The sequence below is a fragment of the Equus asinus genome, chromosome 2, assembly GCF_041296235.1.
Source record: "Equus asinus isolate D_3611 breed Donkey chromosome 2, EquAss-T2T_v2, whole genome shotgun sequence".
NCBI classification, from domain to species: Eukaryota; Metazoa; Chordata; class Mammalia; order Perissodactyla; family Equidae; genus Equus; species Equus asinus.
The window spans coordinates 171,264-194,582 of record NC_091791.1 but is presented as its reverse complement, the minus strand read 5'-3'; the positions used below and the strand labels follow the sequence as shown (position 1 = coordinate 194,582).

Genomic DNA, 23,319 nt, shown 5'->3' with positions numbered 1-23,319 from the left:
ATAAATGCCAATTAAAGTGAGGGAGAAGCCTGTGGCGGGATGAAAAGAAAGCGTTCCCTGTTGAAGGAAGAGTTAGTGCAAAGGGTTGGGGTCGGGGGTGCCACCCATGGAAGATGCCGGTGCATGGGAGGGTGGCGTGAAATGCACGGCATCTCTCTGGGGGTGGAGCCAACAGCTAGGCCCTGTTCCCAGGAGTCCAAAGTGCAGTGGCTGCTGGCCCACTGTCCTCAACTCCACAGGCGCCGTCCCGACACAGTGAACTGTCCCAGTTAATGTTCAGTCACCGTCTGTGATATGAGAGAAGAGGGTCAGTGTGGTGTGAGAGTGCTGGGAGGCTGGGAGCTGAAGGTGGAGGTGAGTCCCCGGGAAGAGGTGAGAAGGGCTGCCAGCAGAGGGAAAGGCAGGGGAGATGCCCTGAAGCCCTGAGGCCTGGGGTGTTCCAGGAGCTGAGCGGAGGGAGGCCCTGTCCTGGGATAGGCAGGACAGGAAGGCAGGGTCCAGGCCAGGCAGGGTCATGGAGGTCTTCCTAAGGGTTTGGCTTTTACCCTCAGTTAAATCCCTGGGAATCCACTGGAGGTTTTTCAGCAGGTGAATGACATGGTCTGATCTGTGTGTTTAAAAGAGATTCTGACTGCTGTGTCCTAAATGGATTGAATGGAGCAAGGGTGAGTGTGGCGGCCCAGTGCAGAGGGCGCCCAGTGGGGAGAGCAGGTGCTGAAGGGTATGATAAGGGTGGGAAGGCAGGAGCAGGTGCCACAGGTGTGGTCCAGATTTCTGGATGGAGCCAGCATTGCCTGAGATGGAGAAGGTCAGGCATGGATTTGGTTGGGGAGAGGGGAGTCGGGATCCAGTGAAAGACCCTCTTGCACTTGTCAGTTGTGTCTGCTGGAGCAGGACTCAGTCTACGGCCGCCTACGGACCCAAATCCTCCCTCTCGGGTCTTCTTTCTAGTCTGGGTGAAGGGTCAAATTGATGACTAGGTATCGGGGTGAGAAATAAAGAGAAAATATGAACACTGCTGGTGACTGCTTAGGTCTGAGGTGAGTAGTTTTAGATATGCAAATAAATCACATTTCTACCCATCGTTCAGGGAACGTGTAGATCTCCCTCATATTTGATTTGCAATCACAACCCGCTGCCTTCAGCGACAGTCCTGCTGTGGCCCGCTCACTGCAGGACTGAGTCTCTGCAGGCATCAGGACTGATGTTGTTCTGAAGAGTCACCCGCTGCCGCCCACCCAGACAGTGACGCAGCTGTCAGGTCTCCCCGCCTCCCCCTGGTGATTGTGTGACTTTCCTGCCATTTGCTTCTATGTGGAGAGGAGCCAGGCGTTGGGCTTTTGCTCCCTCCTGCTCCACCTCCTCTTCCAGTCATTGGGAACATCCTTCCATGAACCCTCGGGTGTGCTCCCCTCTCTCCAGGGAAGCCCCTCAGGTATGGCCGGCTGCTCCCTGCGGGTCGGGACAGGTGCTTTGCTGAGATCTCCCAGCTAAGGCTGAGAGGGCTGCAGTAGCACTGAGGTTTAGCAGACGTCTCTTTCAGTGGGGCTAGAATGTCTCCCTTTTTGTTTACTTGATTCTCTCTTTAAAGAGGCCATGAGGGATGGCTTCTCCAAAATGGCTCCATTCTTAACTGATGGGTGGTCCTGGGTCATTCACCCAGCTCTCCGAGCCCCCTCTCACGACCTCTTACGTGAGAGGGCCCCTTCCCTTTGGTTTCCACTGACAGAGAACCGTAACAAATGGAGCACCTGCTCTGAGTGAGGAGCGTGTCCACAGCATAGCGTGGGCAATGCCAATAACTGCACTTCGTCAGCATGACCTCAAAGTGCCCCCTGCCCACCTGGCTTTCCAGCTGCACCTCCAGGACCTCAAGGTCAACAGTCTTCTCCACTAAGACCTGCAGCCCATTGGCTCCACATCCTTGCCCTGCATTCATCCAATGCCTCCTAGACCTGGACACAAGGATAAAGGGTGTTTTACTAGGGAAGGGCCTGTGAGGGCTGTGGGGGGACTGGCAAGGCTGGGAGGTCTTCAGATGGTGATGGATTCTGACCTAAGTGAAGGAGAGTGGGGTGGGTAGACATGTCCTAGCCTACCCTGTGGTCTAGAAGTTTCTGCAGGGCCCAGACAGGCTGCCTTGGAGACGGCTGCAGTGGCACTGGGGTCCAAGTCAATGACACTCCTCAGGTTTTGCTCTCCCCACTGGCCCACGTCAGCACCTCACCCTCCCTGCCCAGCTGGAGTCCCACTGCGATTGTTCTCTCCTTGGCATTAGCCTGCTCCCCTCCCTCGCTCACTCCTGCTTCACTGACTTGCTCTGGTTCTAAGTCTGTTCTCTTTTTTTTTTCCTTTTCCCCAAAGCCCCCCCAGTACATAGTTGTATGTTCTAGTTGCAGGTCCTTCTGGCTCTGCTATGTGGGATGCTGCCTCAGCATGACTTGATGAGTGGTGTTAGGTCCGCACCCATGATTCGGACCAGCAAAGCCCGGGGCCACCAAAGCGGAGTGCGCAAATTTAACCACTCAGCCACAGGGCCGGCCCTCTAAGTCCATTCTCTTCCTGCCCACGTCTGCTCCTCTGCAGTGTCAGGCTCAGGAAGACATATGTGGATATGCTCACTGGTCCCTTAGCTCTTGCAGCCCCTCCATGCTGCCTGCAACCACAGGACATCCCCTCCTGCTCCCGCCACTCTCCTAGGAGACTGTTTCCTGCCTTCTGTTTCCTCAAACCTCCAGCAGCATCCCCTCCCACCCCCGTGATGTTCTCACTTCCCGAGTCTCTGAGAAAAAGCTCCTCAGCACCTGTCTGCAAAGCTCATAGGCGCCTCACGTTGACCTGCCCAAAGCTGCACTTGTGCATCCACCACTTCTCCAGCCTTCCCCATAGGGAAACGCCAGCCCCGGCTTACAGCTGCTCAGACCAGAGGCCAGGGGTCACGCAAGATTCGTCTTTGTCACTCACACCACATGCAAGCCAGCAGCAAATCCCCTCACTCTACCTTGAAAAGACATCCAGAATCCCACTGGCTCTCTGTACCCTGAGCAATCCCACACAGCGTCCTGCGTCTGCTGCTGCCACCGCCGCCCACAGATGCTTCCCATCTCCCCCGCTCTCCCCCCTCTTTATTTCCACATTAGGAAAGATTTCCTAGATTTTCTCAGATCACCAACTTTGTCTTAAGACTTGTTGTTTCTATTACTCAGAGCACCCTTAACCGTTTACTCAACAGTCAGTTTTAGCAGCTACTCAGAAAAGTACAAAAGTCATAAATGTACAGTTCATTGAATTATCACAAAGTCAGCACACGTGTGGCCACTGCTCAAATCAAGGAATAAAATGTTTCCGCCACTTCAGAAGTCTCCTTTTTCCCTCTTGCTCAAACATTACGTTCTTCCCTTTCCCAAAGGTACCAAATATTCTGACATCTAACACCATAATTTAATTTTTCCTGGTCTTGGACCATGTATATATAGAGGTATACAGTAGGTACTCTTCAGGATCTGGCCTTATCCATTTAAAAGTATGGTTCTGAGCTTCATCCTTGTTACAGCTGATGTGGTATATCCATTTTAATTGCTATATGACATTCCATTGCATGGGTATTATTTACCTTTTCCACTCTTGATGGACATTTGAGGTGTTTTTAGTTTGTGATCATGACCAATAATGCTGCTGGGAACACACCTGAACGTGTCTGCTGGTGTTGGGCATTATCTACTAAGGCAGAAAATACACATGTCCTATGAACGGTAATTTTATCCCTAGGACTATATTCAAAAAAATACATATATAGGTGCCAGGTGAAAGACTGGAATCATGTTACTTCTGCCTAAAATACATCTTTTAATATTTATTTAGTGCAGGTTTTCTTGTGACAAATTCTTTCAGATTACATTCACCTCAAAATGCCTTAATTTCATCTTAATTTTTGAAAGATGTTCTAGTGATAAAGAATTCTAGGTTAGTGGTAATTTTCTTTCAGTATATTAAAGATGTCATTTCCTAGGGGCTGGCCCCATGGCCGAGTGGTTGGGTTCGCACGCTCCGCTGCAGGCGGCCCAGTATTTTGTGGGTTCGAGTCCTGGGCGTGGATATGGCACTGCTCATCGAGCCACGCTGGGGCAGCGTCCCACATGCCATGACTAGAGGGACCCATAACGAAGAATATGCAACTGTGTGCTGGGGGGCTTTGGGGAGAAAAAGGAAAAAATTAAATCTTTAAAAAAAAAAGATGTCATTTCCTTGTGTCTGGTGTCTATTATTTCCGTTGCAAAATTACAGTTAATAGTGCCATCCTTCTGAAGCTGATGAGTACTTTGCCCCTTTCTGGCTGCTTTTAAGATTATTTCCTTATTTTTTATCATCAATTTTACTCTGAAGTGCCTAAATTTTTTGTTTGTATTTATCCTGTTTCTGAATTTTCAAAATGTATGCGTTGGTTTGAGCCAATTCTCAGTCATTATCCTGTCAAGGATTGCTTCTGCCCTGTCCCTTCTCTCCTGGCCTTCTGGAACTCCAGTTACACTTTGGAAGTTTCAAAGTCTTTAACTTTTGTTGTTTGGCCTAGATATTTTCTTCTAATCTGTCAGCTCACAAATTCTCTCTTCAGTTGTGTGTAAATCATTGAATTTTTCATTTTAGGTATTCTGTTTTTTCTTTGGAGTGATTCTTGGACTAGTTTTCAGATCTATGACAGAATTCTCAATCACGCTTTTGAACCCTTTGACCTGTTAAGCACAATGGTTTTAAAGTCTGTGTCTGATGCCACCACTAGATGGATTCCCAGGTAGTTTATTTCTATCATCTATTCTCTCCTGCTTGGGCCATGTGGCATTCTCTCTTTGAATGCCTACTAATTTTTGATTAGGTTCCAGACACCTTATCTGAAAGGTCACAGACATAATTTCAGGCTTTAATGACACCTTCCGACAGAGAGGATCGACTTCTTTCGAGCAGGTGGGGCACCGGCAAGCCCTGACCCCCTGACTCTTCAGGGACCAGGAGGGTTTGAGGCTGGGCTGCAGTCCTGTTTCGGGTGGTCTCGTGCCAGTTCACCCTTGATCTAGGATGTTTATCAGAACCCCCCACCTTGGAAGGCTTGACTTCTGTTTGTTTGCCCCTTTCCTTGTGAAATGTGTGATAGCTCTGCTCAGATTTTGTCTCTCATCTGTGCTTTTTGGAGTCAGCAGATGCTTCTATGGGAAAAGTGTCCCCACAATTCCTCCTTCCCTTGTGGGCTCTACAGCATTTTCAGTCATGTTCTCACATACCACGTGTACAGCCATGCCACATTTCTGCTCTATCCCAGCAGAGGGACTGATCAGAATCACCTAGTCCACTATTGTCAGAAATACAGATAATAATCATTTTTAGTTCTTACAACATCTTTCTTCCATCCTGGTTCATTCTTTTTATAGCACTTGTTATTTGCTCATGGTGCCAAGATCCTGTCGAATCAATCTGAAGATGTTAACTTGCATTCTTTAATTTACCTGAACCATCTCTGTCTCCTGCATTGGTTAACGTGGGTAGCTGATGTGAGCTTTCTCTGCTCTCAGATATCTGTTTCCCAACAATTGTCTAGTGAGGACAGCAGAACTGACTTCTGATTTGTCACCTGGATGTGGGGCATCTCCTGATGGGCTTTCTGGTAGGACACGGGGAGAAGAGCAGCCATTCTGGCTGGGAAGCCCAGCAGGAGCCACGCTGGGACGAGTCTGAGGGGGAGGTCCTTCAGGCGACCTCCTCCATGGAAGAGCCAATGTTCCGTGAACTTTTAAAAATCTGACTTTCTAGCTTTGGCCTGGGGTAAATGCTGCTGTCTGTCTGTAGAAAAGGAAAAGTTCATAATGTTCTGATCCTTCTGAACAGTTTCTGAGGCCACCCTGTAGTGTCAAGTGCCCCATCAGGTACCACGTCCTCCCCGTCCTCTGAGTCTGGATGCTCCTCAGTGGCTGGCAGAGCTCCTGACCTGGGCTTCCCCATCCAGGACTTGCGTTGGGCAATGGTGAGACATGGAAGCAGAGTCCTCAATTTACTCTCAAGATGTTGAGGACCTTTGGGATGGGAGAAGGAACACTGAGGACCGTGTCCAGGAGGAAGCCCAGTATCTGGCAAAGGCCCTCGCAAAGACAGAGGGTTGGTTTGTGTTGGTGTCTTTTGTTGGCATGTGCTCCCCACAGGCCAGTCCCCCAGTGGAAGTTCCATTTAGTGCTCTTGTTCTTTCCTAAGATCCATGACACTCCTGCTGGAACTGCTTTCCCGCTTTTCTATCTGGAAACTATACACCTCTCCTGCTACTGTTACTTTAAAGGGGAGCAGTGTGGGTGGAACCTGTGTCCATGGGAATCTTTCTTGATTTTTGCAACTTTAGCTCTTGCCAGGTCAGCCCTTGGGCCCTGCCTTCAGCCTCGCTGTGTTCCCTCAACATGATCTGCTCTGTCCTCTTCAATGAGTGCTGTGACTATAAGGTGAGGAATTCCTGCAACGGATTGGTTGTCGAAGGAGTTCTTTTCCATATCAAGCTCTTGCTGGGCCCAGGTAAAGTCGTGATTGTCTGGTGGTTGGCTTATCTCCGGCTGGTGCCCAGGGTCAGCCCAAGTGCAGAGTCCCGCTGTAGGCAACAGGGCCGGACCACCTGGGCAGAGGGAGTGGCAGCTGTGGAAAAGAGGCAGGTTTATTTATTTGATCCAGCCAGGGACCTGCGGAAGGAGCTCAGGCTTCCCTCTGCCTCTTCTGAGGTGCTGCCGCTCGTTTCAATGCACAGGCAGCCCTGGAGATCCCTGCAGCTGCACAGCACGGAGATGCTTCAGGCAACACGAAACTGCAGCCAGAGACAACAGGACGGCGCTGGGGAGAGCAGGTTCCCCTTTAAAAGAGTTTCTTCAATACCACACAGTGCTCTCTGCGCTTTTAAATCCTGATGATGGAAGGAAGAGTGTGGCTCTCCCCTTAGGGCTCTACAATTTGTGGCCGTCACTCATTCACTCTCTCCCTGGAAAACACCAGAGTATTTTGTAAAACATGCAGAATATAAAAAAATTTCATTTTGGAAGAGTGAAGCAGCAACAGGGGCCTGCGGAGCCTGAGAGCAGCTGGGACTACATGGACTGCTTTCTCCAGAGACGGCGGAGGTGCAGTGAGAGCAGACTTTCCTCATCTTTCCGCAGGGGCTGGCTGCTGTGCAGCCCTCAGATCACGTGTGTTCCCCCCCCACCCCCAGTCTCAGGACAGGAATAGACGCTCTTCTTAGACTTCCATGCAGGCAGGGGTGGGTGCACAAACTTGTGGAATACACGTTCTAGTCCGTGCTCTGCAAGCCTCCGTCTAAAGGTCTTGTGGACTTAGCAGCGTTATCTACCATTACTGGGCATATAACGGAGCATTTGCCTTTCTTTCATTGGCTCATCACTCAGTGTTCACTGTGTGTTCACTGAGCACCTGCTGGGCAAGCAAACGCCCAGTGACACTCAGTGCATGCCCAAGGAGCTCAGAGTCCAGGGTAAAGACGACACATAAACTGGCTGATACTGAGAGTGCCAGGTGCCACCATCGCTACTTGGGACTCTTCAGGAGCACAGATCATCTCCTTCCCTAATGCCTAGACGGAGCTCGCCAGCCTTCAGAGCTGTCGAATATTTGCTTCTCTCTCACACAGGCGTGTGTGTACATGCATGCATGAATGTGTTATGTGCACGTGTTTATACACAGGCAGGTCACATTTTTTTATCTTTTCTTCAAAACTATGTGAAAAGTGAAACATTTTAAACAGTATTTTTCCATTATGCAAAGCATTAAAATTTGTACTTTCATTGAGTACCAATTAGGCATTAAATAAAAATCACCTAGGCAAAAAAAATGACATAAAAACAAAGTAATGCATTCATAGACACCATAAATATTCATTGCGAATCTCCTATTTACAAATAAAGTATTTGCTAAAAAGGAACCTATTATGAAATCACATATCTGATTACTCCATTATCCACAGGAAAAAAGCAACCCATGCACGTTCTGAATTTAACTTCGAGAACCTAGAAGCCACTGCATTGGGTCTGTTTGGCGCTACACGAGACGAGATGGTTGCCACTAGGCCGCAGCTCTCGCTGCTGTTCCTGCCGCCGCTGAGGGTGAGGGAGGGTGCTGCCAGGCGGCAGGCGAGGGGAGCTCCGCGGCTGCGCGAGGAGGGGGCTGTGGACTGGCCGGCCCTGGAGCCGGAGACAGACACCCCACTTCTTCAACACAGCTAGTTCCATGTTTTTGATCTATTAGCTTTTCCTGATTGAAAAGGTAATTAATACAGGTCCATCGTACAAAAATTGGAATAGGGGGCCGGCTCTGTGGCCGAGAGGTTAAGTTCTCGCGCTCCGCTGTGGCGGCCCAGGGTTCGGATCCTGGGCGTGGACATGGCACCGCTCGTCAGGCCACACTGAGGCAGCATCCCACATGCCACAACTAGAAGGACCTGCAATTAAGATATACAACTATGTATGGAGGGGTTTGGGGAAGTAAAGCCGAAAAAAAAAAAAAAAAAGATTGGCAACAGTTGTTAGCTCAGATGCCAATCTTTAAAAAAAAATTGGAATATATGGGAAATTGTGAAGGCAACATTTTTTAAAATGTACTAGTAATCCTATCATTTAAATAAAAATTCCTCTACTTTTGGACAGTCTCCTGCCCACCCCCTTTCTGTGTGTATATGCACAGCAATATTGGAATTGCACTACATTGTAACTTTATTTTTTCACTTAGTAATATATCAAGGGCTTGTTTGCACATTATTAAGCATTCTATCAAAGAATTATTTTAATTTAGCTCAAAGTTTTTCATACTGTAGACACACCATAATTTATTTAACCAATGCCTTATTTGGGAGAACTTTAATTGTTTTAAATGTTTTGCAATCACACATAATTCAAAAAAGATCATTCTACTGGAAATTTTAAATTAAGGCTTTAGGATAAATTTCTAGAAATTGAATTGATATGTCAATGGTACTGAACAGCTTCAAGACTGTGATCACTACTCCTAAATTTTGAAGTGTGCTTTGGAAACCCCTGCACAGACTGTCTATACAAGTAGGCACTAAACGAACTAGCATATTTAATGACGACAAAGATGATACAAAATGCACAAATAATTTGTTGAGCAGTGCCTGATGTAAAAGAGGAAGGAGTTAGTTTCTGAATCTGAAACCTCGTTTCACACAAAGGTAACGAGCACATGAGGGCAGGAGTGTGACACACCTGTCACACACGTTACACACTGGCCATGGGACTCAGGACAAGCATGTGTGCTCTCTCGACTCAGTCTCCCCCTTGGTACAAAACAACACAGAGTGAAAGCTAAAGACCTGTCTGTAGTGATTCTGCGCTTCTCTGGAGCCTTTTTATGAAACTAAAATAGTTGTTCTCTCTTAAAAACTCAAAGGAAATCAACACTCTCTGGGCTCAGGCAGTTTTGCTGACCAGAAACTGTGGTTATAGTACAGCAGTCTTGCATCTCAGCCCCGGCTACAGAGTCAGACAGCCTCCATCAGGTGACTTAATGTCCCTGACTTTAAGTTGTTTCCCCTTAAAAATAAGAATATTAATACCTACCCCAGAGTGTTATTGGGAGAACTAAATGCTAAGGGATGTGAACAAGTTTCTAGCCGATCGCCTGGTACAAAAGAGGCACTTAGCACGCACTTTCCCTCTCCACTTCTCGTAAATGTTCAGAATAATGGTGGATGGTGGCATCTTGGTTGGCATCTGAGGCAGAATTCTCGGTATTATCTGTTTGCAAGGATCTGTGTGAGATCGAACAGCTGTAATCCCTGCCCCCATAGTTCTCATCCCGATGTGAGGAAGAGTCAGGCATTGACAGAATCCCCTCATGGAGCGCCTTCAGCACGGCCCACAACACCAGCGATTCCCGTTAAACCAACCGGTTCTCACCACAGCCTCCAATACAGCACAAGTCATTGAAGGAAACACTTTCCTTCGCTAGTTTGTAGGACTGAGCAAGTTTCTGCAACCCTTTAGCCTGGTTTTGGATGACATTTCAGGGACTCTGGAAGGCACATGAGTGACACCACTTTTTCAATGCAGGTAATGTTCACAAGGAAATTGACAGATTGAGGCCCAGGACTGATGCTCCTGCATGAGCGACAGGACCCAGATGCCCCACATAGATGCTGTGGTGCATGAGGTCCAGAGATACATGGATACTCTCCCCTCCAGTCTGCCTCACGCTGCGATCCGCGACACCAATTCAGACAGTTCTTCACTCCTAAGGTCAGTCATATTTTCCCCCTATACATTTTTATTACAACAATTAAGTGTCTGATTTTTACATTTTAATATAAATAATATTTCTATTAGCCCCATTGGCTGACTCTCTCTGTAAGTGAAAATTTCACAAAAACATTGTTTGTCTTCTTAACAGGAAGTTTAGTAATCATCGACAAGAAAGTTTTTATATGCTAGAACAGAGTAGGAGAAAAATATGTAGGAGTTTTTACTCTTGATTTCTCATAATTCCTATTAGGCTTGCCTCTCTAACCAGTGATTAAATAAAAGCTCCACTTGAAATGCTTGTGAGATGGAACTAAAGAAAAACTAAGATGAATATTAGAAAAAAGAAAAGAAAGACTGAGTTTAATAAGTGACCTATTAAATTCAAGAAGATAGAAAAAGAATGAGCGAAAACTCTAAGAAAGCATGAGTGAAGTCATAATACAAAAAGCAGAAACTAATGATCAAAAAATAAATAACATCCAGATGTTGGAAAACAAACTAATAAAACAGCAAACCTTTAGAAAGACTTATTAAGAAAAAAAGAGTGTGAAGGAATAGATCAAATATTCAATATAAAAAACCAGAAATGTTAATAGAAATTGGAATGTATTTAGAATCAAACAAGAGTAAGATATATAAAGGAAAATTATATGGGCAGCAAGAAGAGAATAGGAAAGAAAATGCATACCGTGGAACTCCTCTTTTTTGATTTAGGAACACATATACTATTTTAGTGATAAAAAACTTATGACCTTAAACTCATATGATAGAAAGAAAAAATGGATTAGATATATCAGCAACAAATAAAAAAAGTACTTTAAAAAACATTTAAAACATTCTTTATTTTATTCACTCATTTAAAATATTCACTCATTTAAAATGGACTAAAAAATTATAAGGAATAATCTAGCCCTAGGAATTAATCTAACAAAAACTATGCAAAACATTTAGGGCAAAGATTGACAAACTAATGAAGGACATAAAAAAAGACCTACGTAAATAGACAGATTTAATATGTTAGTAGAGAAAAATCAACACAAGGATGATAATTCTTCCCATATTAATCTACAAATTCATTGCAGTTCAAATAGAACTTCCAATTGTGTTTTTCATGGAACTTAATGAGGATATCCTTAAATTCATGCAGAATGGAAAAGGACCAAGAAAAGTCATGCAATTTTTTTTAAAGTAACAGCGATAACAAGTACTTTTCCTTGTCAGATATTGTGATTGACTGGACAATAGCAGCTTTTAAAATAGTGGTCTTCCACCCATGCAACAGAATAGACAGCCTAAGTATGCTTTTTGACATCAGTCTTAGCAGCATATTTTCAAGCACAATGTCTAACCAGGCAAGGGAAACAATGGAAAATATAAACAAATGGGACTACATCAAACTGAAAAGCTTCTGCACAGCAAAGGAAACTATCAACAAAACGAAAAGACAACCTAACAATTGGGAGAAGATATTTGCAAAACATATCTGATAAGGGGTTAATATCCAAAATATATAAAGAGTTCATACATCTCAACAACAAAAAAAACTAACTATCCAATTAAAAAAATGGGCAAAAGATCTGAACAGACATTTTTCCAAAGAAGATATACAGATGACCAGCAAACACATGCAAAGATGTTCAACATCACTAATTATCATGGAACTGCAAATCAAAACTACAATGAGATATCACCTGACACCTGTCAGAATGGCTATAATTAACAAGACAAGAAATAACAAGTGTTGGAGAGGATGTGGAGAGAAGGGAACCCTCATACACTGCTGGTGGGAGTGCAAACTGGTACAGCCACTAGGGAAAACAATATGGAGATTCCTTAAAAAATTGAGAATAAAAATACCATATGATCTAGCTATTCCACTGCTGGGTATTTATCCAAAGAACATGAAAACACAAATGTGTAAAGATACTTGCACCTCTATGTTCACTGCAGCGTTATTCACAATAGCCAAGGCTTGGAAACAACCTAAGTGCCCATCAAGGGATGAATGGATAAGGAAGATGTGGTACATAAACACAGTGGAATACTCCTCAGCCATAAAAAAGGATGAAATCTTACCATTTGCAACAACATGGATGGACATTGAGGGTATCATGCTGAGTGAAATAAGTTAGAGGGAGAAAGTCAAATACTGTATGATCTCACTCATAAAAAGAAGATAAAAACAGCAGCAAACAAACACATAGAGACAGCAATTGGACTGGTGGTTACCAGAGGGGGACAGGGGAGGGAGGAGGGCAAAAGGGGTGATTAGGTACATGTGTGTGGTGATGGACTATAATTAGTCTTTGGTTGATGAACATGATGTAATCTACACAGAAATCAAAATATAATGATGTAATGAAATTTCTATAATGTTATAAACCAATGTTACCTCAACAAAAAACAAAAGAATAGAGAGCCTAGAAATAGATCCAGATAGATACATACGGTGGAGGAACATTAGAAATTAGCAGAAAAAGAAAAGGCTGCCCAGTAAATAATCATGGAGAGAAAGATAAAATAAAACCCCTATTTCACACCATGAAAAAATTTCTAGACTTTTTAAGTAACTACCTAATAAAGCTACTTTTTACTACTAAGTAAAAAGTAAATTTTAATTCTTTTAGAATACTAGATGGGAGAATATTTCTATGGTATTAGGCTAGGAAAGAATTTTTTTAACATGACAGAAAAGCACAAATGGAAACAATGGAAATCTTAAAGGAAAAATCTTAAAGGAAAGCATTGCTAAATGTGATTACATCAAAAGGGAAAATTTTCTGTATAACAAAAGGCAACACAAAGGCAAAAGCAAAGCTACAGACCATGAAAAAATACCTGTAATGCGGACAACTCACAAATAAAGAATTTCTTAATTATGTAAAGAACTCCCAAAATCACTAAGGAAATGAAAAGCAGGACAAGAGACAAATGGACAAAAGATAAAACCAAAAAATTCACAGAATAGGACACAAGTATGGTGAGTAGGTGTATGAAAAGATACTCAACCTTACTAGACAATGCAAACTAAAACAATAACAGTCCATAACACACTCATCATACTGGAAAAAAATCCAAGTTCAATAAGACCAAATGTTGGTGAATGACGGATGATCCACGCAAATATGGACCTGGAGAGATCCGAACAGCTGGAAGCCAGAGATTAGATCCCATGGGCACAGAATAGCGTCCTGGTCCCTGTGAGGCAGGGGCCTTGACCTGAGCCCCGGTGTGAAAACAGGTGTTCTATGGGACCCAGAAGAGCTCCACTCACAGGCCAACAAGCACCAAGGAAAATCATCACTGAAAGGAGTCTGGGTGAGGAAAAAGTCCAATCCTGTGCTGTGATTAGGTTTGGACACAAAAGTTTCATGGTATTAGGGTAGAGAACCCCAAAATCACACAACGAATGCACACACATACACATAACCTGTACACAAGTGTTCACAGCAGGCATTCTTCATGAGATCCTAAAGATGGAGGCAATCCAAATGTCCTCAACTAACGAATGGATTTAAGAGAAATGGCATATCCATACAACGCAATATTATTCAGTCATAAAAAGGAGTAAAGTACTGATTCATGTTATGACATGAATAAACCTTGAAAACATTACGATAAGTGACAGAAGCCAGACCAAAGGCCATGTATTGTATGACTCCATTTATATGAAATGTCCAAAGTAGGAAATCCATAGAGACAGAAATTAGACCAGTGTTTGTTGGAGGTCAAGGGGAATGGGGATAGACTATTAATGGGTACAGAGCTTTTTTGGGAGGTGAAGAAAATACGATAGTGGTTATGGTTATATAATTCTGTGATATGCTAAAACCACTGAATTGTACTCTTTTAATAGGTCACATTTTGTAATATGTGAATTATATCTCAATAAAGCTGTTATTCAAATATATATGTAGTTATTTAAAATTTTACAGCATAATAGATGGATTAAACAGCATAATGGCTAGATCAGATATAGTTGAGGGAAGAAATAATGTACTGAAAGACAGATCTGGAAGAAGTTATCCAGAATTCACTACAGAGCAATAAAGAGAAATAAAATATGAAAGGTAGGTTATGAGAAACAGAGACTAGAAAGGCAAATTCCAACATGATAGAAGATTTACAAAATAAAGAATAAACAGAATGTAGAAGAGACAATATTTTAGATTTTATTTTTTTCCTTTTTCTCCCCAAAACCCCCCGGTACATAGTTGTATATTCTTTGTTGTAGGTCCTTCCAGTTGTGGCATGTGGGACGCTGCCTCAGCGTGGTTTGATTCGAACCAACGAAACACTGGGCCGCCTGCAGCGGAGTGCACAAACTTAACCACTCGGCCACGGGGCCAGCCCCGAGACAATATTTTAAAAGATAACTTTTGTGGTCTCCTTTTTTTTTCCAAAAACAAGCTTATGCCCAATCTTCACTTGTATATCCCTCCGATTTACATTTTCCTTATCACTTTGTATTTCTTCAAGCACGGATTGCTTCTAAAGTGATGTCCTATGCAGTTATTGCATATTTATATGTACAGTATGTATCCTCAATCTAGATTTACATATACAATATGTATCATCATCATATATTTACATCTTCATTCAGCAAAATAGAAGTATTATATACTCAACTTTAATGATTTTATTTATGAACAATATTTATCTTCTCTTTCAGTTCATTACTAATTGTTTTGGTTCCATTTGTAAGCCCTTAATAAGAAATAATTTTGCTTCTCTTCAAAAAGTATCAAACATACAATTTCTTGAATTTAGTCCTTCTGTATATGGTTTCACAAAATTTCACTCTATCGGTCAGATTTCCTGTTATCTTCTCAAGGCTTGCGGTTGCTCTGGGTACTGGCTCCTGCGAGGATGTGAAAGCAGGGCCAAGGACGTGTGTCTTAGAGTCTCTGTTTACAGAGAGTAAAAGCCAAGGAGCCAGGAGGGTGTGTTTCACGTTGATCCCGTGGGCCACAGCCCCACCCACTGGCTCGGATACTTCACCATCAACTGTCCCAATTCCCAGAAGGTATCACTCCTCCCAGAACTAGTCCTTCAACATGTACAGTGAATGTTGTTCATACGAAGTGTCGTGATTGAGCTCATTCCCCTCAGGGTCATATGTGCCACCTGTTATTTCATCTACTAACAAATGATGCTGGGCTCTCTGGAAGGAAGTCCGTTATTTAACTATTAGATTTTCTTGGTTTCATGGAACAACTGTGTTAACCATTGCTGTCCTCTGTCTTACACGACAGTAAAGTATTTTTGAGCCCACAAAGGTTTGATGCAAAACATTTTCTGGATAGAAATAGGAAGAGAGATAAGTCAGACAGAGAAAGACAAATGCCATATGATTTCACTCATGTGGAAGATAAACAAACATATGAATACGGAGAATAGATTGGTGATTACCAGAAGGAAGGGAGTTGGGGGGGGGCGCAAAAGGGGTAATGTGTACAGTGACGGATAAAAACTAGACTATTGGTGGTTACCACAATGCAGTCTATATAGAAGCTGAAATATAATAATGTGCACCTGAAATTTACAGAATGTTATAAGCCAGTATGACCTCAGTAAAATAATTTTTTAGAGAATGGCAACTTTTGGAAGTTCTTCATTCCCTTCTCAATAAGTAAATGAAGCTCCATATTTCTGGCTATCTATCAATTTGATCCATTAAAATGTAATCACAAATCCATCAATTAAATATATTTAAAAACCTCTTTTTTACCAAAATAATTCTGATACTCTTCATTCATCCCTTGTTACTACACGGCAATCTACAATTACAATATAAAGATCAAACTATTCCTGTACACACCTGACATTAATCTCTAGATGGTGAAAGAGGCTGCCCCCTCAGCTCAATGTAAACTTTTCTGAAAACAACATCTAGCTCACTCCCCTCTGATACCCGGGGACGAGGGCCTGGATTGCTTCCTTCCCTACTGGACAATACGACAACTTCCCACCTGTTCTCACTTGATGGGTGACCTGAAAACAGCAGGCTCCAGGTCTCAGCCATTCCTAGTGGACAAAGAACAGAACTCTGTATGTTAACAACTTTCATTTTCCTTCAACAGTTTTAACAAAAATCAATTAATAAAATACTTTTTTCTCCCAGGGACACAGGCGTGTCTTGGAGAAAGTCTTGCTCCAACAGAGATATTTTTACTCCTTACTACCCTTCTGCAGAATTTGACCTTAAAGCCTGTCACTGATCCAAGGGAACTGAGCAGTGACCCAATGTTAACTCCAATTTTGAACATTCTTCAGCCTTTCAAGCTCTGCTTTTTACCTAGGTTAAAATAAAAACAAACAAGAAGCAAGCAAAATAATCAAACAATGAAACATCCTTTTTGTCTACCCATGGGAGTCAGCATAACTGGTTAAAAAAGTCATCAAGATATATTTCCTCAATTTAATCAGAGCTAGCATACAGCAGATGTTCATTAGATATTAAGTAATTACTGTTGTAAACAACTTCAATTCTATTTATGACAAGTCACAACTGGATGTGAACCTCATTCACAAGTATCTTTATAACATGGAAGATATTTTCAGGCATGAGTACACTTCACCAAAGGAAAACGATTAGGAAATTGAGATTTCCACTTCCACCAAGGATGTAGAAAGCTGGAAAGAGTGTTGCCCTAACAACAAGAAAAAGTAAGATAAACCACAAGGCAAACTTTCCTTACTCATGAGATGCTGATGTTACAGAGCTGTGAAACAGCCTGAAATCCCGGGAGGAACACACCCCTCCAAGGAGAGCGGGGAGAGGAAGCAGGCTTGGCTGTGGCAAAGAGCACGCAGATGGGGACGACGTCGCACAAGCGGGTAGGAAGAAATCCACCAAAATGTTAATGAATTTTTGGAGGCCAAGTTTGGGTTGGTGTGTCAGACTGGAATAGCTTGGGGTCCTGGACATGAGAGGGAGGGGGCTTTCAATCACTCACCAGGTGCTTACAGGATGAAAACGGGTAGAGAAAAGGGAAAGTGCCCTCAGTAATACAGGCATGCAAGAGGGAACGAGCTGTGTGGGTAAGGCATGAAACCCCACACTGCCTCGACCCTTCTCCCTCACAATGCAAGAGCCTTAAGCCATGGACTCAGCTTTCTCCGCCCCTCGCAATCTGGACTCGGCTGTCTCCGTCCCTTTCCGTCTATACTCGGCCTTCTCCGCCTCTCTCCGTCTGGACTCCGCGCTCTCCGCCTGGACTCGGCTGTCTCCGCCCCTCTCCGTCTGTACTCGGCTCTCCCCGTCTACATTCGGCTTTCTCCGTCTATACTGGGCTTTCTCCTTCCGGCTCTGTCTGGACCCGTCTCTCTTCTGCCTTTTCCGTCTATACTTGGCCCTCTCTGCACCGCTCCATCTGAACTCGGCAGTCTCCTTCTCTCTCCGTCTATACTCGGCTCTCTCCGTCTACATTCGGCTTTTTCCTTCTGGCTCTGGACCGGGCTCTCTCCGCCCTTTTCTGTCTATACTCGGCTCTCCCCTCCCTGTCCGTCTATATTCGGGTCTCTCCGTCTACACTCGGCTCTCTCCGTCTGGACTCAGGTTTCTCTTTCTGGCTCTGTCTGGACCCGGCTGTCTCCGGCCTTTTTTGTCTATACTCGGCTTTCTCCGTCTACTTTCGGCTCTCTCCGTCTATACTCGGCGTTCTCTTTCTGGACCTGACTTTCTCCTTGTGGTTCTCTGGACTCGGTTCTCTCCGCCCCTCTCCGTCTCAACCCGGCTCTCTCCGCCCTTTTCCGTCTGGTCCCGGCTTTCTCCGCCTCTTCCCGCCTGTTCTCGGCTCTCTCCGGCTGGACTCGGCTTTCTCCCTCGGGCTCTGCCTGGACCCGGCGCTCTCTGGCCTTTTTTGTCTGTACTCGGCCCTCTCCGCCCCTCTCCGTCTATACTCGGCTCTCTCCACCCCTCTCCGTCTGAACTCGGCTCTGCCCGCCTCCCTCAGTGTGGGCTCCGCTCCGTCTGCGGTCGGCCTCCTTGCTTGTCTCTGTTAAGCGGGCTTTTTCCGCCTCTGTCAAGCCGGAGCCTGCGGCGCTCTCCCTGGGGCTCTGTGCTCTCCCGCCCCGAGTTCAGGACGAGGAAGGCCTGGCGCACCCCCTCTCGGGACTCCGACCCTCTGGGTCTTCCCCGCCGCGTCTGCGCGCAGCAGCCCCTTCCCCTCAGTCTCCGGAAGAGGCTCTCGGTGACTCCGGTTTGGAGCCGCCTGCTCCGGGTCCCGCGAAGGTTGCACGGGCGCCGCCGAGGGTGTGCCGTCGCGTGTCGGGACTCGGAGCCTGTGTCGGGGTGGCTGCCGTTATCTCCTGCCGAGGGGCTCGTCTGCCTGCTTCCCTGTCGGGCGCCAGTAACGCGGCGAAGACGCGACCACGTGGCTGGAAGGCAGAGCCGAGTGCTGTGGCCGAAGGAGGATGGCCGCCCGCAGCATGCGGCCGCTCCTCCCCAGACCTCTGCAGGCAGCCGGCCCTGCCCGCGCTGGGTTTCTTCCCAGCGACGCTGATCGCGGGCTCCTGTCCTCCGGAAGTGCAAGAGAATCGCTTCTGTTGTTTTAAAACATTACTTCTGTGGTAATTTTTAAACACAGCAGATAGGAAACCACACTCCCAATCCTACGTGTGACTGAGTTTCCATCAAACAGATGAACCCGACGTTAAGTGACAGTGTCAGTGGAGCAATCAGATCTGAAAAACACGACAGAAGTGCTGCCGACTCTGCGGGTGGTGGTACTGACTCTGCTGGGTGATCGCGCTGGGGTTGCTGGCTTGGGGACCTGGCCTCTCCTCCGTGCTGGGTGGGGGTGTGTTCCTTTTTTGGCTGGAGTTCTTATATTTGTCCTTGGCTTGTTCAGAGTCAGGGTCCTTGTCTCACTTGGGTCTCTTGTCTTCGATTTGTATTCCCTTAAAGAGAGCTGGGATGAGCTTGTGCAGGTAGTTTATTAGGGAAGTGATCACAAAAAGCAAGAATAAGAGAATGGGGAAAATGAGACAGGAGAGGATGAAAAGCCAATGCAGGGTGTGTTACTGAGCTGGCAACCACTGTGAACAAGCTGACGTCCATCCTGCTGGGTACTCTGAGCTGGGTCGTATGCATCTCAGCTGACCCACTGAGGCATAGGAAGCTGAGGCCTTTGTCTACGCTGCCGGCCATACGGAATTCATGGCTTGAACTCCCCTGTGAATGGGGTGAGTGAGCTCCCTTAGCTTTGGAAAATTCCCGAGGCTGAATAATGGAGAGACAAGGTGGAGACTTATGCTGATGCTCTGCCTACGTGAAAGGGACTGTCCTCCACAGCTGTACCTGGGCTGAGGGAGTTAGCTGGGGCAACCAATGGGTCTCCTGCACTTCATTCTTGGTGGTGGTCAGAGACATTCAAACCCCATGTTAAGGCTCCTCAAGGTAGTAGAGGTAGTGGCTTCAAGGTAGTGGCTGACAACAAAATCTAAAATAGACCACAATAGAATAGCTGGTGTTAAAAACCACAGTTCCTGCTGTTTCAACTGATCCCAAGGCTGCAATTGACATCCATTATGTCCTCCTTAAGACCTTGAAAATTTTAATGTTTCTAAGAACTTCCACCTAGGCCTATATGACATTTAGGGAAGATACGTTCCCAGAAGGCATATATCTGCAAATACTGTAGCAAAGGTTTTAGTTAATACCTCTTTTTATTTTCTCTGCGTTATCTACTAAGTTGTTCTGTATCATAGTGGCTATTTCAGCTGCTTGATGGACTTTTATGATATCGACAGTTCTTTTAGATCATTGTTAGATGTGTTTTTTGGCATTTGCAGTAATTTTACCCACTTAATGAACACATGGATGCCTATTATAGAATTAAAAACATCTTTTTAAGTTATAGTAACCCAGGTTATCATAGCATCTGCAAATCCTGCAGTGCTCATAAATAATAATGGGACTCCTATGATACTGACAATTGAGTTTAATTTTGTTTCCTAGCCAGTGTGTCATTACTCTGTGGGAATTACAAAGTTCACAAGTCACTGAGCATGCAAACTTGAAAATTATATGATTCCTGGAAGGACTCCCTGCACAATAGTGGGAAGAAATCCATTGACCCACTCCCTAGCCAAACTGAAAAACATAAAACAAAACAAAAAAAAGCAACCATTTAAAGTCTGTGGAATTAGTTCCAAGGACATATAACAAATGAAGAAACATTCGCTCACATCTGGGAATTCAGTGAACTACAAGTAGGATAAGCAGAAAGAAATCTACACATACATTGTGGATCCTAAAAATTAGGAGAGGTAATGGCAAGGAAAAAATATTTGAAGGAGGAAGATAGAAAAAAAGGAACCCTTATTATTTAGAAAGGAATCCCTTTTTTATGATTTAAAAGAACCCCAGGGGCCGGCCTGGTGGCGCAGCAGTGAAGTTTGTACGTTCTTGGCAGCCTGGGGTTTGCTGTTTTGGATCCCAGGTGTGGACATGGCACAACATGGCATGCCATGCTGTGGTAGGCATCCTATGTATAAAGTAGAGGAAGATGGGCACAAATGTTAGCTCAGGGCCAGCCTTCCTCAGAAAAAAGAGGAGGATTGGTAGTAGTTAGCTCAGAGCTAATCTTCCTCAAAAAAAAAAGAAAAAAGAACCCCAGTAAGATTAACAACTAACTTCCCAGCAGAAACAATAGAGGTCAGAAGGAATTGGGATAACATATTCAAAGTGCTTAAAGGAAAAAACTGTCAACCAAAAATTCTATATCCACCAAACATATGGGGCCATCACAACTAGAAGGACCCACAGCTAAAATATACAACTATGTACTGGGGGGCTTTGGGGAGAAAAAAAATAAAGAATTGGCTAAATAAATTGTCTAGTCTTCCAATTAATGTGATACAGACTTCAAAAATCATGCTTAAAAAAAAATGTGGGGCCAGCCCTGTGGCTGAGTGGTTAAGTTCACACACTCTGCTTTGGTGGCCCAGGGTTTCACTGGTTTGGATCCTGGGCGCAGACATGTCACCACTCATCAGGTGATGCTGAGGGGGCATCCCATATGCCACAACTAGGAGGACCCACAACTAAAATATGCAACTATGTACTGGGGAGATGTAGGAAGGAAAAGCAGGAAAAACAATGAAGGTAAAAAAGTCATGCCCAGATAAAACTGAGAAAATTTATTGCAGTCAGAACTGCTTTACAAGAAATATTAAAAGAAGTTTTTCAGGATGAAAGTAAGTGACCCCAGACAGTAATTTGAATGTATATCAAAACAGCAACAATAACAAAGGGCACCAAGAAAGATAATTAAGTAACTATAAAAGACAATAGAGGAGTGATGTCAGCAACATAGTGAAATGAGCTTGCCCGGGACTCTCTCCCCTCCAACATACAACAAAAAGGAGCAAGCATGTTCCAACAGAAAATACCCTAAATGCACAGGAATCCTCGGAGAGTCATGGCAGCCACACAACAGAGGGTGGAGAGGCTGGAGCACCCCTGGGAGGAGCTGGAACAGGGTAAGAGAGAACTTCATTCTCTCCCCTAAAGACTGGGATCACTGCCAGGGGAGGCTCCATGAGGGAAGGAGCAGTAGAGGGGTCGCATGTCTACGGAATAACCCAGGACTCCCTAGGGAAGCCCTCCAACGGGATGAAAGCTTTCATGCTGGGTGACTTCATCAAGCCAAGACCCCAGGAGACCAGATAGCAAGAGCTGATGGGGAAACCAGGGACTGCACGCAGGAGAAATCACCCCTTCTCCAACCCGCACAATGCCACACCATCTTGGCTGAAGGTGGAGGGCTCAGGGTACACGGCTATTGACCCCCCCCCCCCACCAAGTGGTGATAGGCTGTAACTGCAACTGAATAATATCACAATGGGAAAACCCCATTCTTCCAACATCAGGCAGTTCATCAAATCTCCAGAACAGAGGGAAAACAATAAATACCCATAATTCAGTCCTGAGGACTCAGAAATAAGTAAACTAAATGACAATGAATTCAAAATAGCTATTTTCAAAAAACTCAATGAGGTAAAAGAGAATATAGACAAACAATTCAATGAGTTCAGGAGCTACTTTGCAAAAGAGATTGAAACTATAAAGAAGAATCAATCAGAAATATTATAGATGAAAGACACAATGGAAGAGATAAAACAAAATACAAATTCCCTGAATGCTCGTGTGGACACCATAGACGAGCAAATCAGCAGAATCGAAGCTAGACGTGTTGAATTGCTCCAGACAGAGGAGGAGAGAGAACTGACACTAAAAAGAAATGAAGAAAGTCTCTGAGAAATATCTGACTCAATGAGGAAATGCAAGATAAGAATTATAGGTATTCAAGAAGGTAAAGAGAAGGAGAATGGGGCAGAAAGTGTGCTCAAAGAAATAATAGCAGAGAACTTCCCAAATCTAGGGAATGAGAGGGAAATGTCTGTGGAGGAAGATTTCAGATCGCCTAGATTTGTCAATGTAAAAAGACTTACTGCAAGGCATATCGTAGTAAAACTGGCAAAAAATGAATGACAAAGAAAGAATACTCAGGGCAGCAATGCAGAAGAAAATAACCTACAAAAGGACCCCTATCAGGCTTTAGTGGATTTCTCTGCAAAAATCTTACAAGCTAGGAGAGGATGGAATGACGTATTCAAAATTCAAAAGATAAGAATCTTCAGCCAAGCATACTCTATCCAGCAAAAACATCCTTCACATATGAGGGAGAAATTAAATCTTTCCCAGACAAACAAAAGCTAAGAGACTTTGTAGCCATGAGACACACCCACCCCCCCAAGAAATCCTCAAGAAGGCCCCATTCCTGAGAAAAGAAAAAAGGGAGAAAGGAGTCACAAAACACAGAGTAAGGCAACAAATACATAGGCAGAATCAGAATAGGATAGCAAATATTCAACTATAGCATTAGGCTAAAGGGAAGGAAAAATCAAAAACAAAGACAATCTTGTCACTTTAACCACAAACTCACAGCACAAGTTGGAATAAGATATGAGAATAAAAACTTAGGAGAGGAGGAGGAAAGGGACTGAATCACTTTAGACTAAGGAA

The 23,319-nt window shown here is 44.5% G+C and overlaps 1 protein-coding gene across 4 annotated transcripts; it reads left to right on the top strand.

Moving 5' to 3' along the window:
- The first annotated feature begins 218 nt into the window (after positions 1-218).
- LOC123277139 (uncharacterized) lies at positions 219-21,110 on the top strand. 4 transcript variants are annotated; one of them, XM_070520212.1, is made up of 5 exons: positions 219-354; positions 6,377-6,473; positions 7,994-8,132; positions 10,095-10,280; positions 14,518-21,110. In XM_070520212.1, the coding sequence occupies exon 5, from the start codon at positions 17,390-17,392 to the stop codon at positions 18,788-18,790; it is 1,401 nt and encodes a 466-aa protein (XP_070376313.1). In that variant the 5' UTR covers positions 219-354; positions 6,377-6,473; positions 7,994-8,132; positions 10,095-10,280; positions 14,518-17,389; the 3' UTR covers positions 18,791-21,110. The 4 variants fall into 4 exon arrangements, with proteins under 4 accessions (XP_070376313.1, XP_044604029.1, XP_070376318.1 ...); XM_044748094.2 differs by lacking the exon at positions 7,994-8,132; XM_070520217.1 differs by lacking the exon at positions 7,994-8,132 and having other exon boundaries at positions 6,377-6,543.
- The last annotated feature ends 2,209 nt before the right edge of the window (positions 21,111-23,319 follow it).

Excerpts from the sequence above, each read along its gene's own strand:
- LOC123277139 (XM_044748094.2), top strand. The coding sequence starts at position 17,390 with ATGGACTCAGCTTTCTCCGCCCCTCGCAATCTGGACTCGGCTGTCTCC.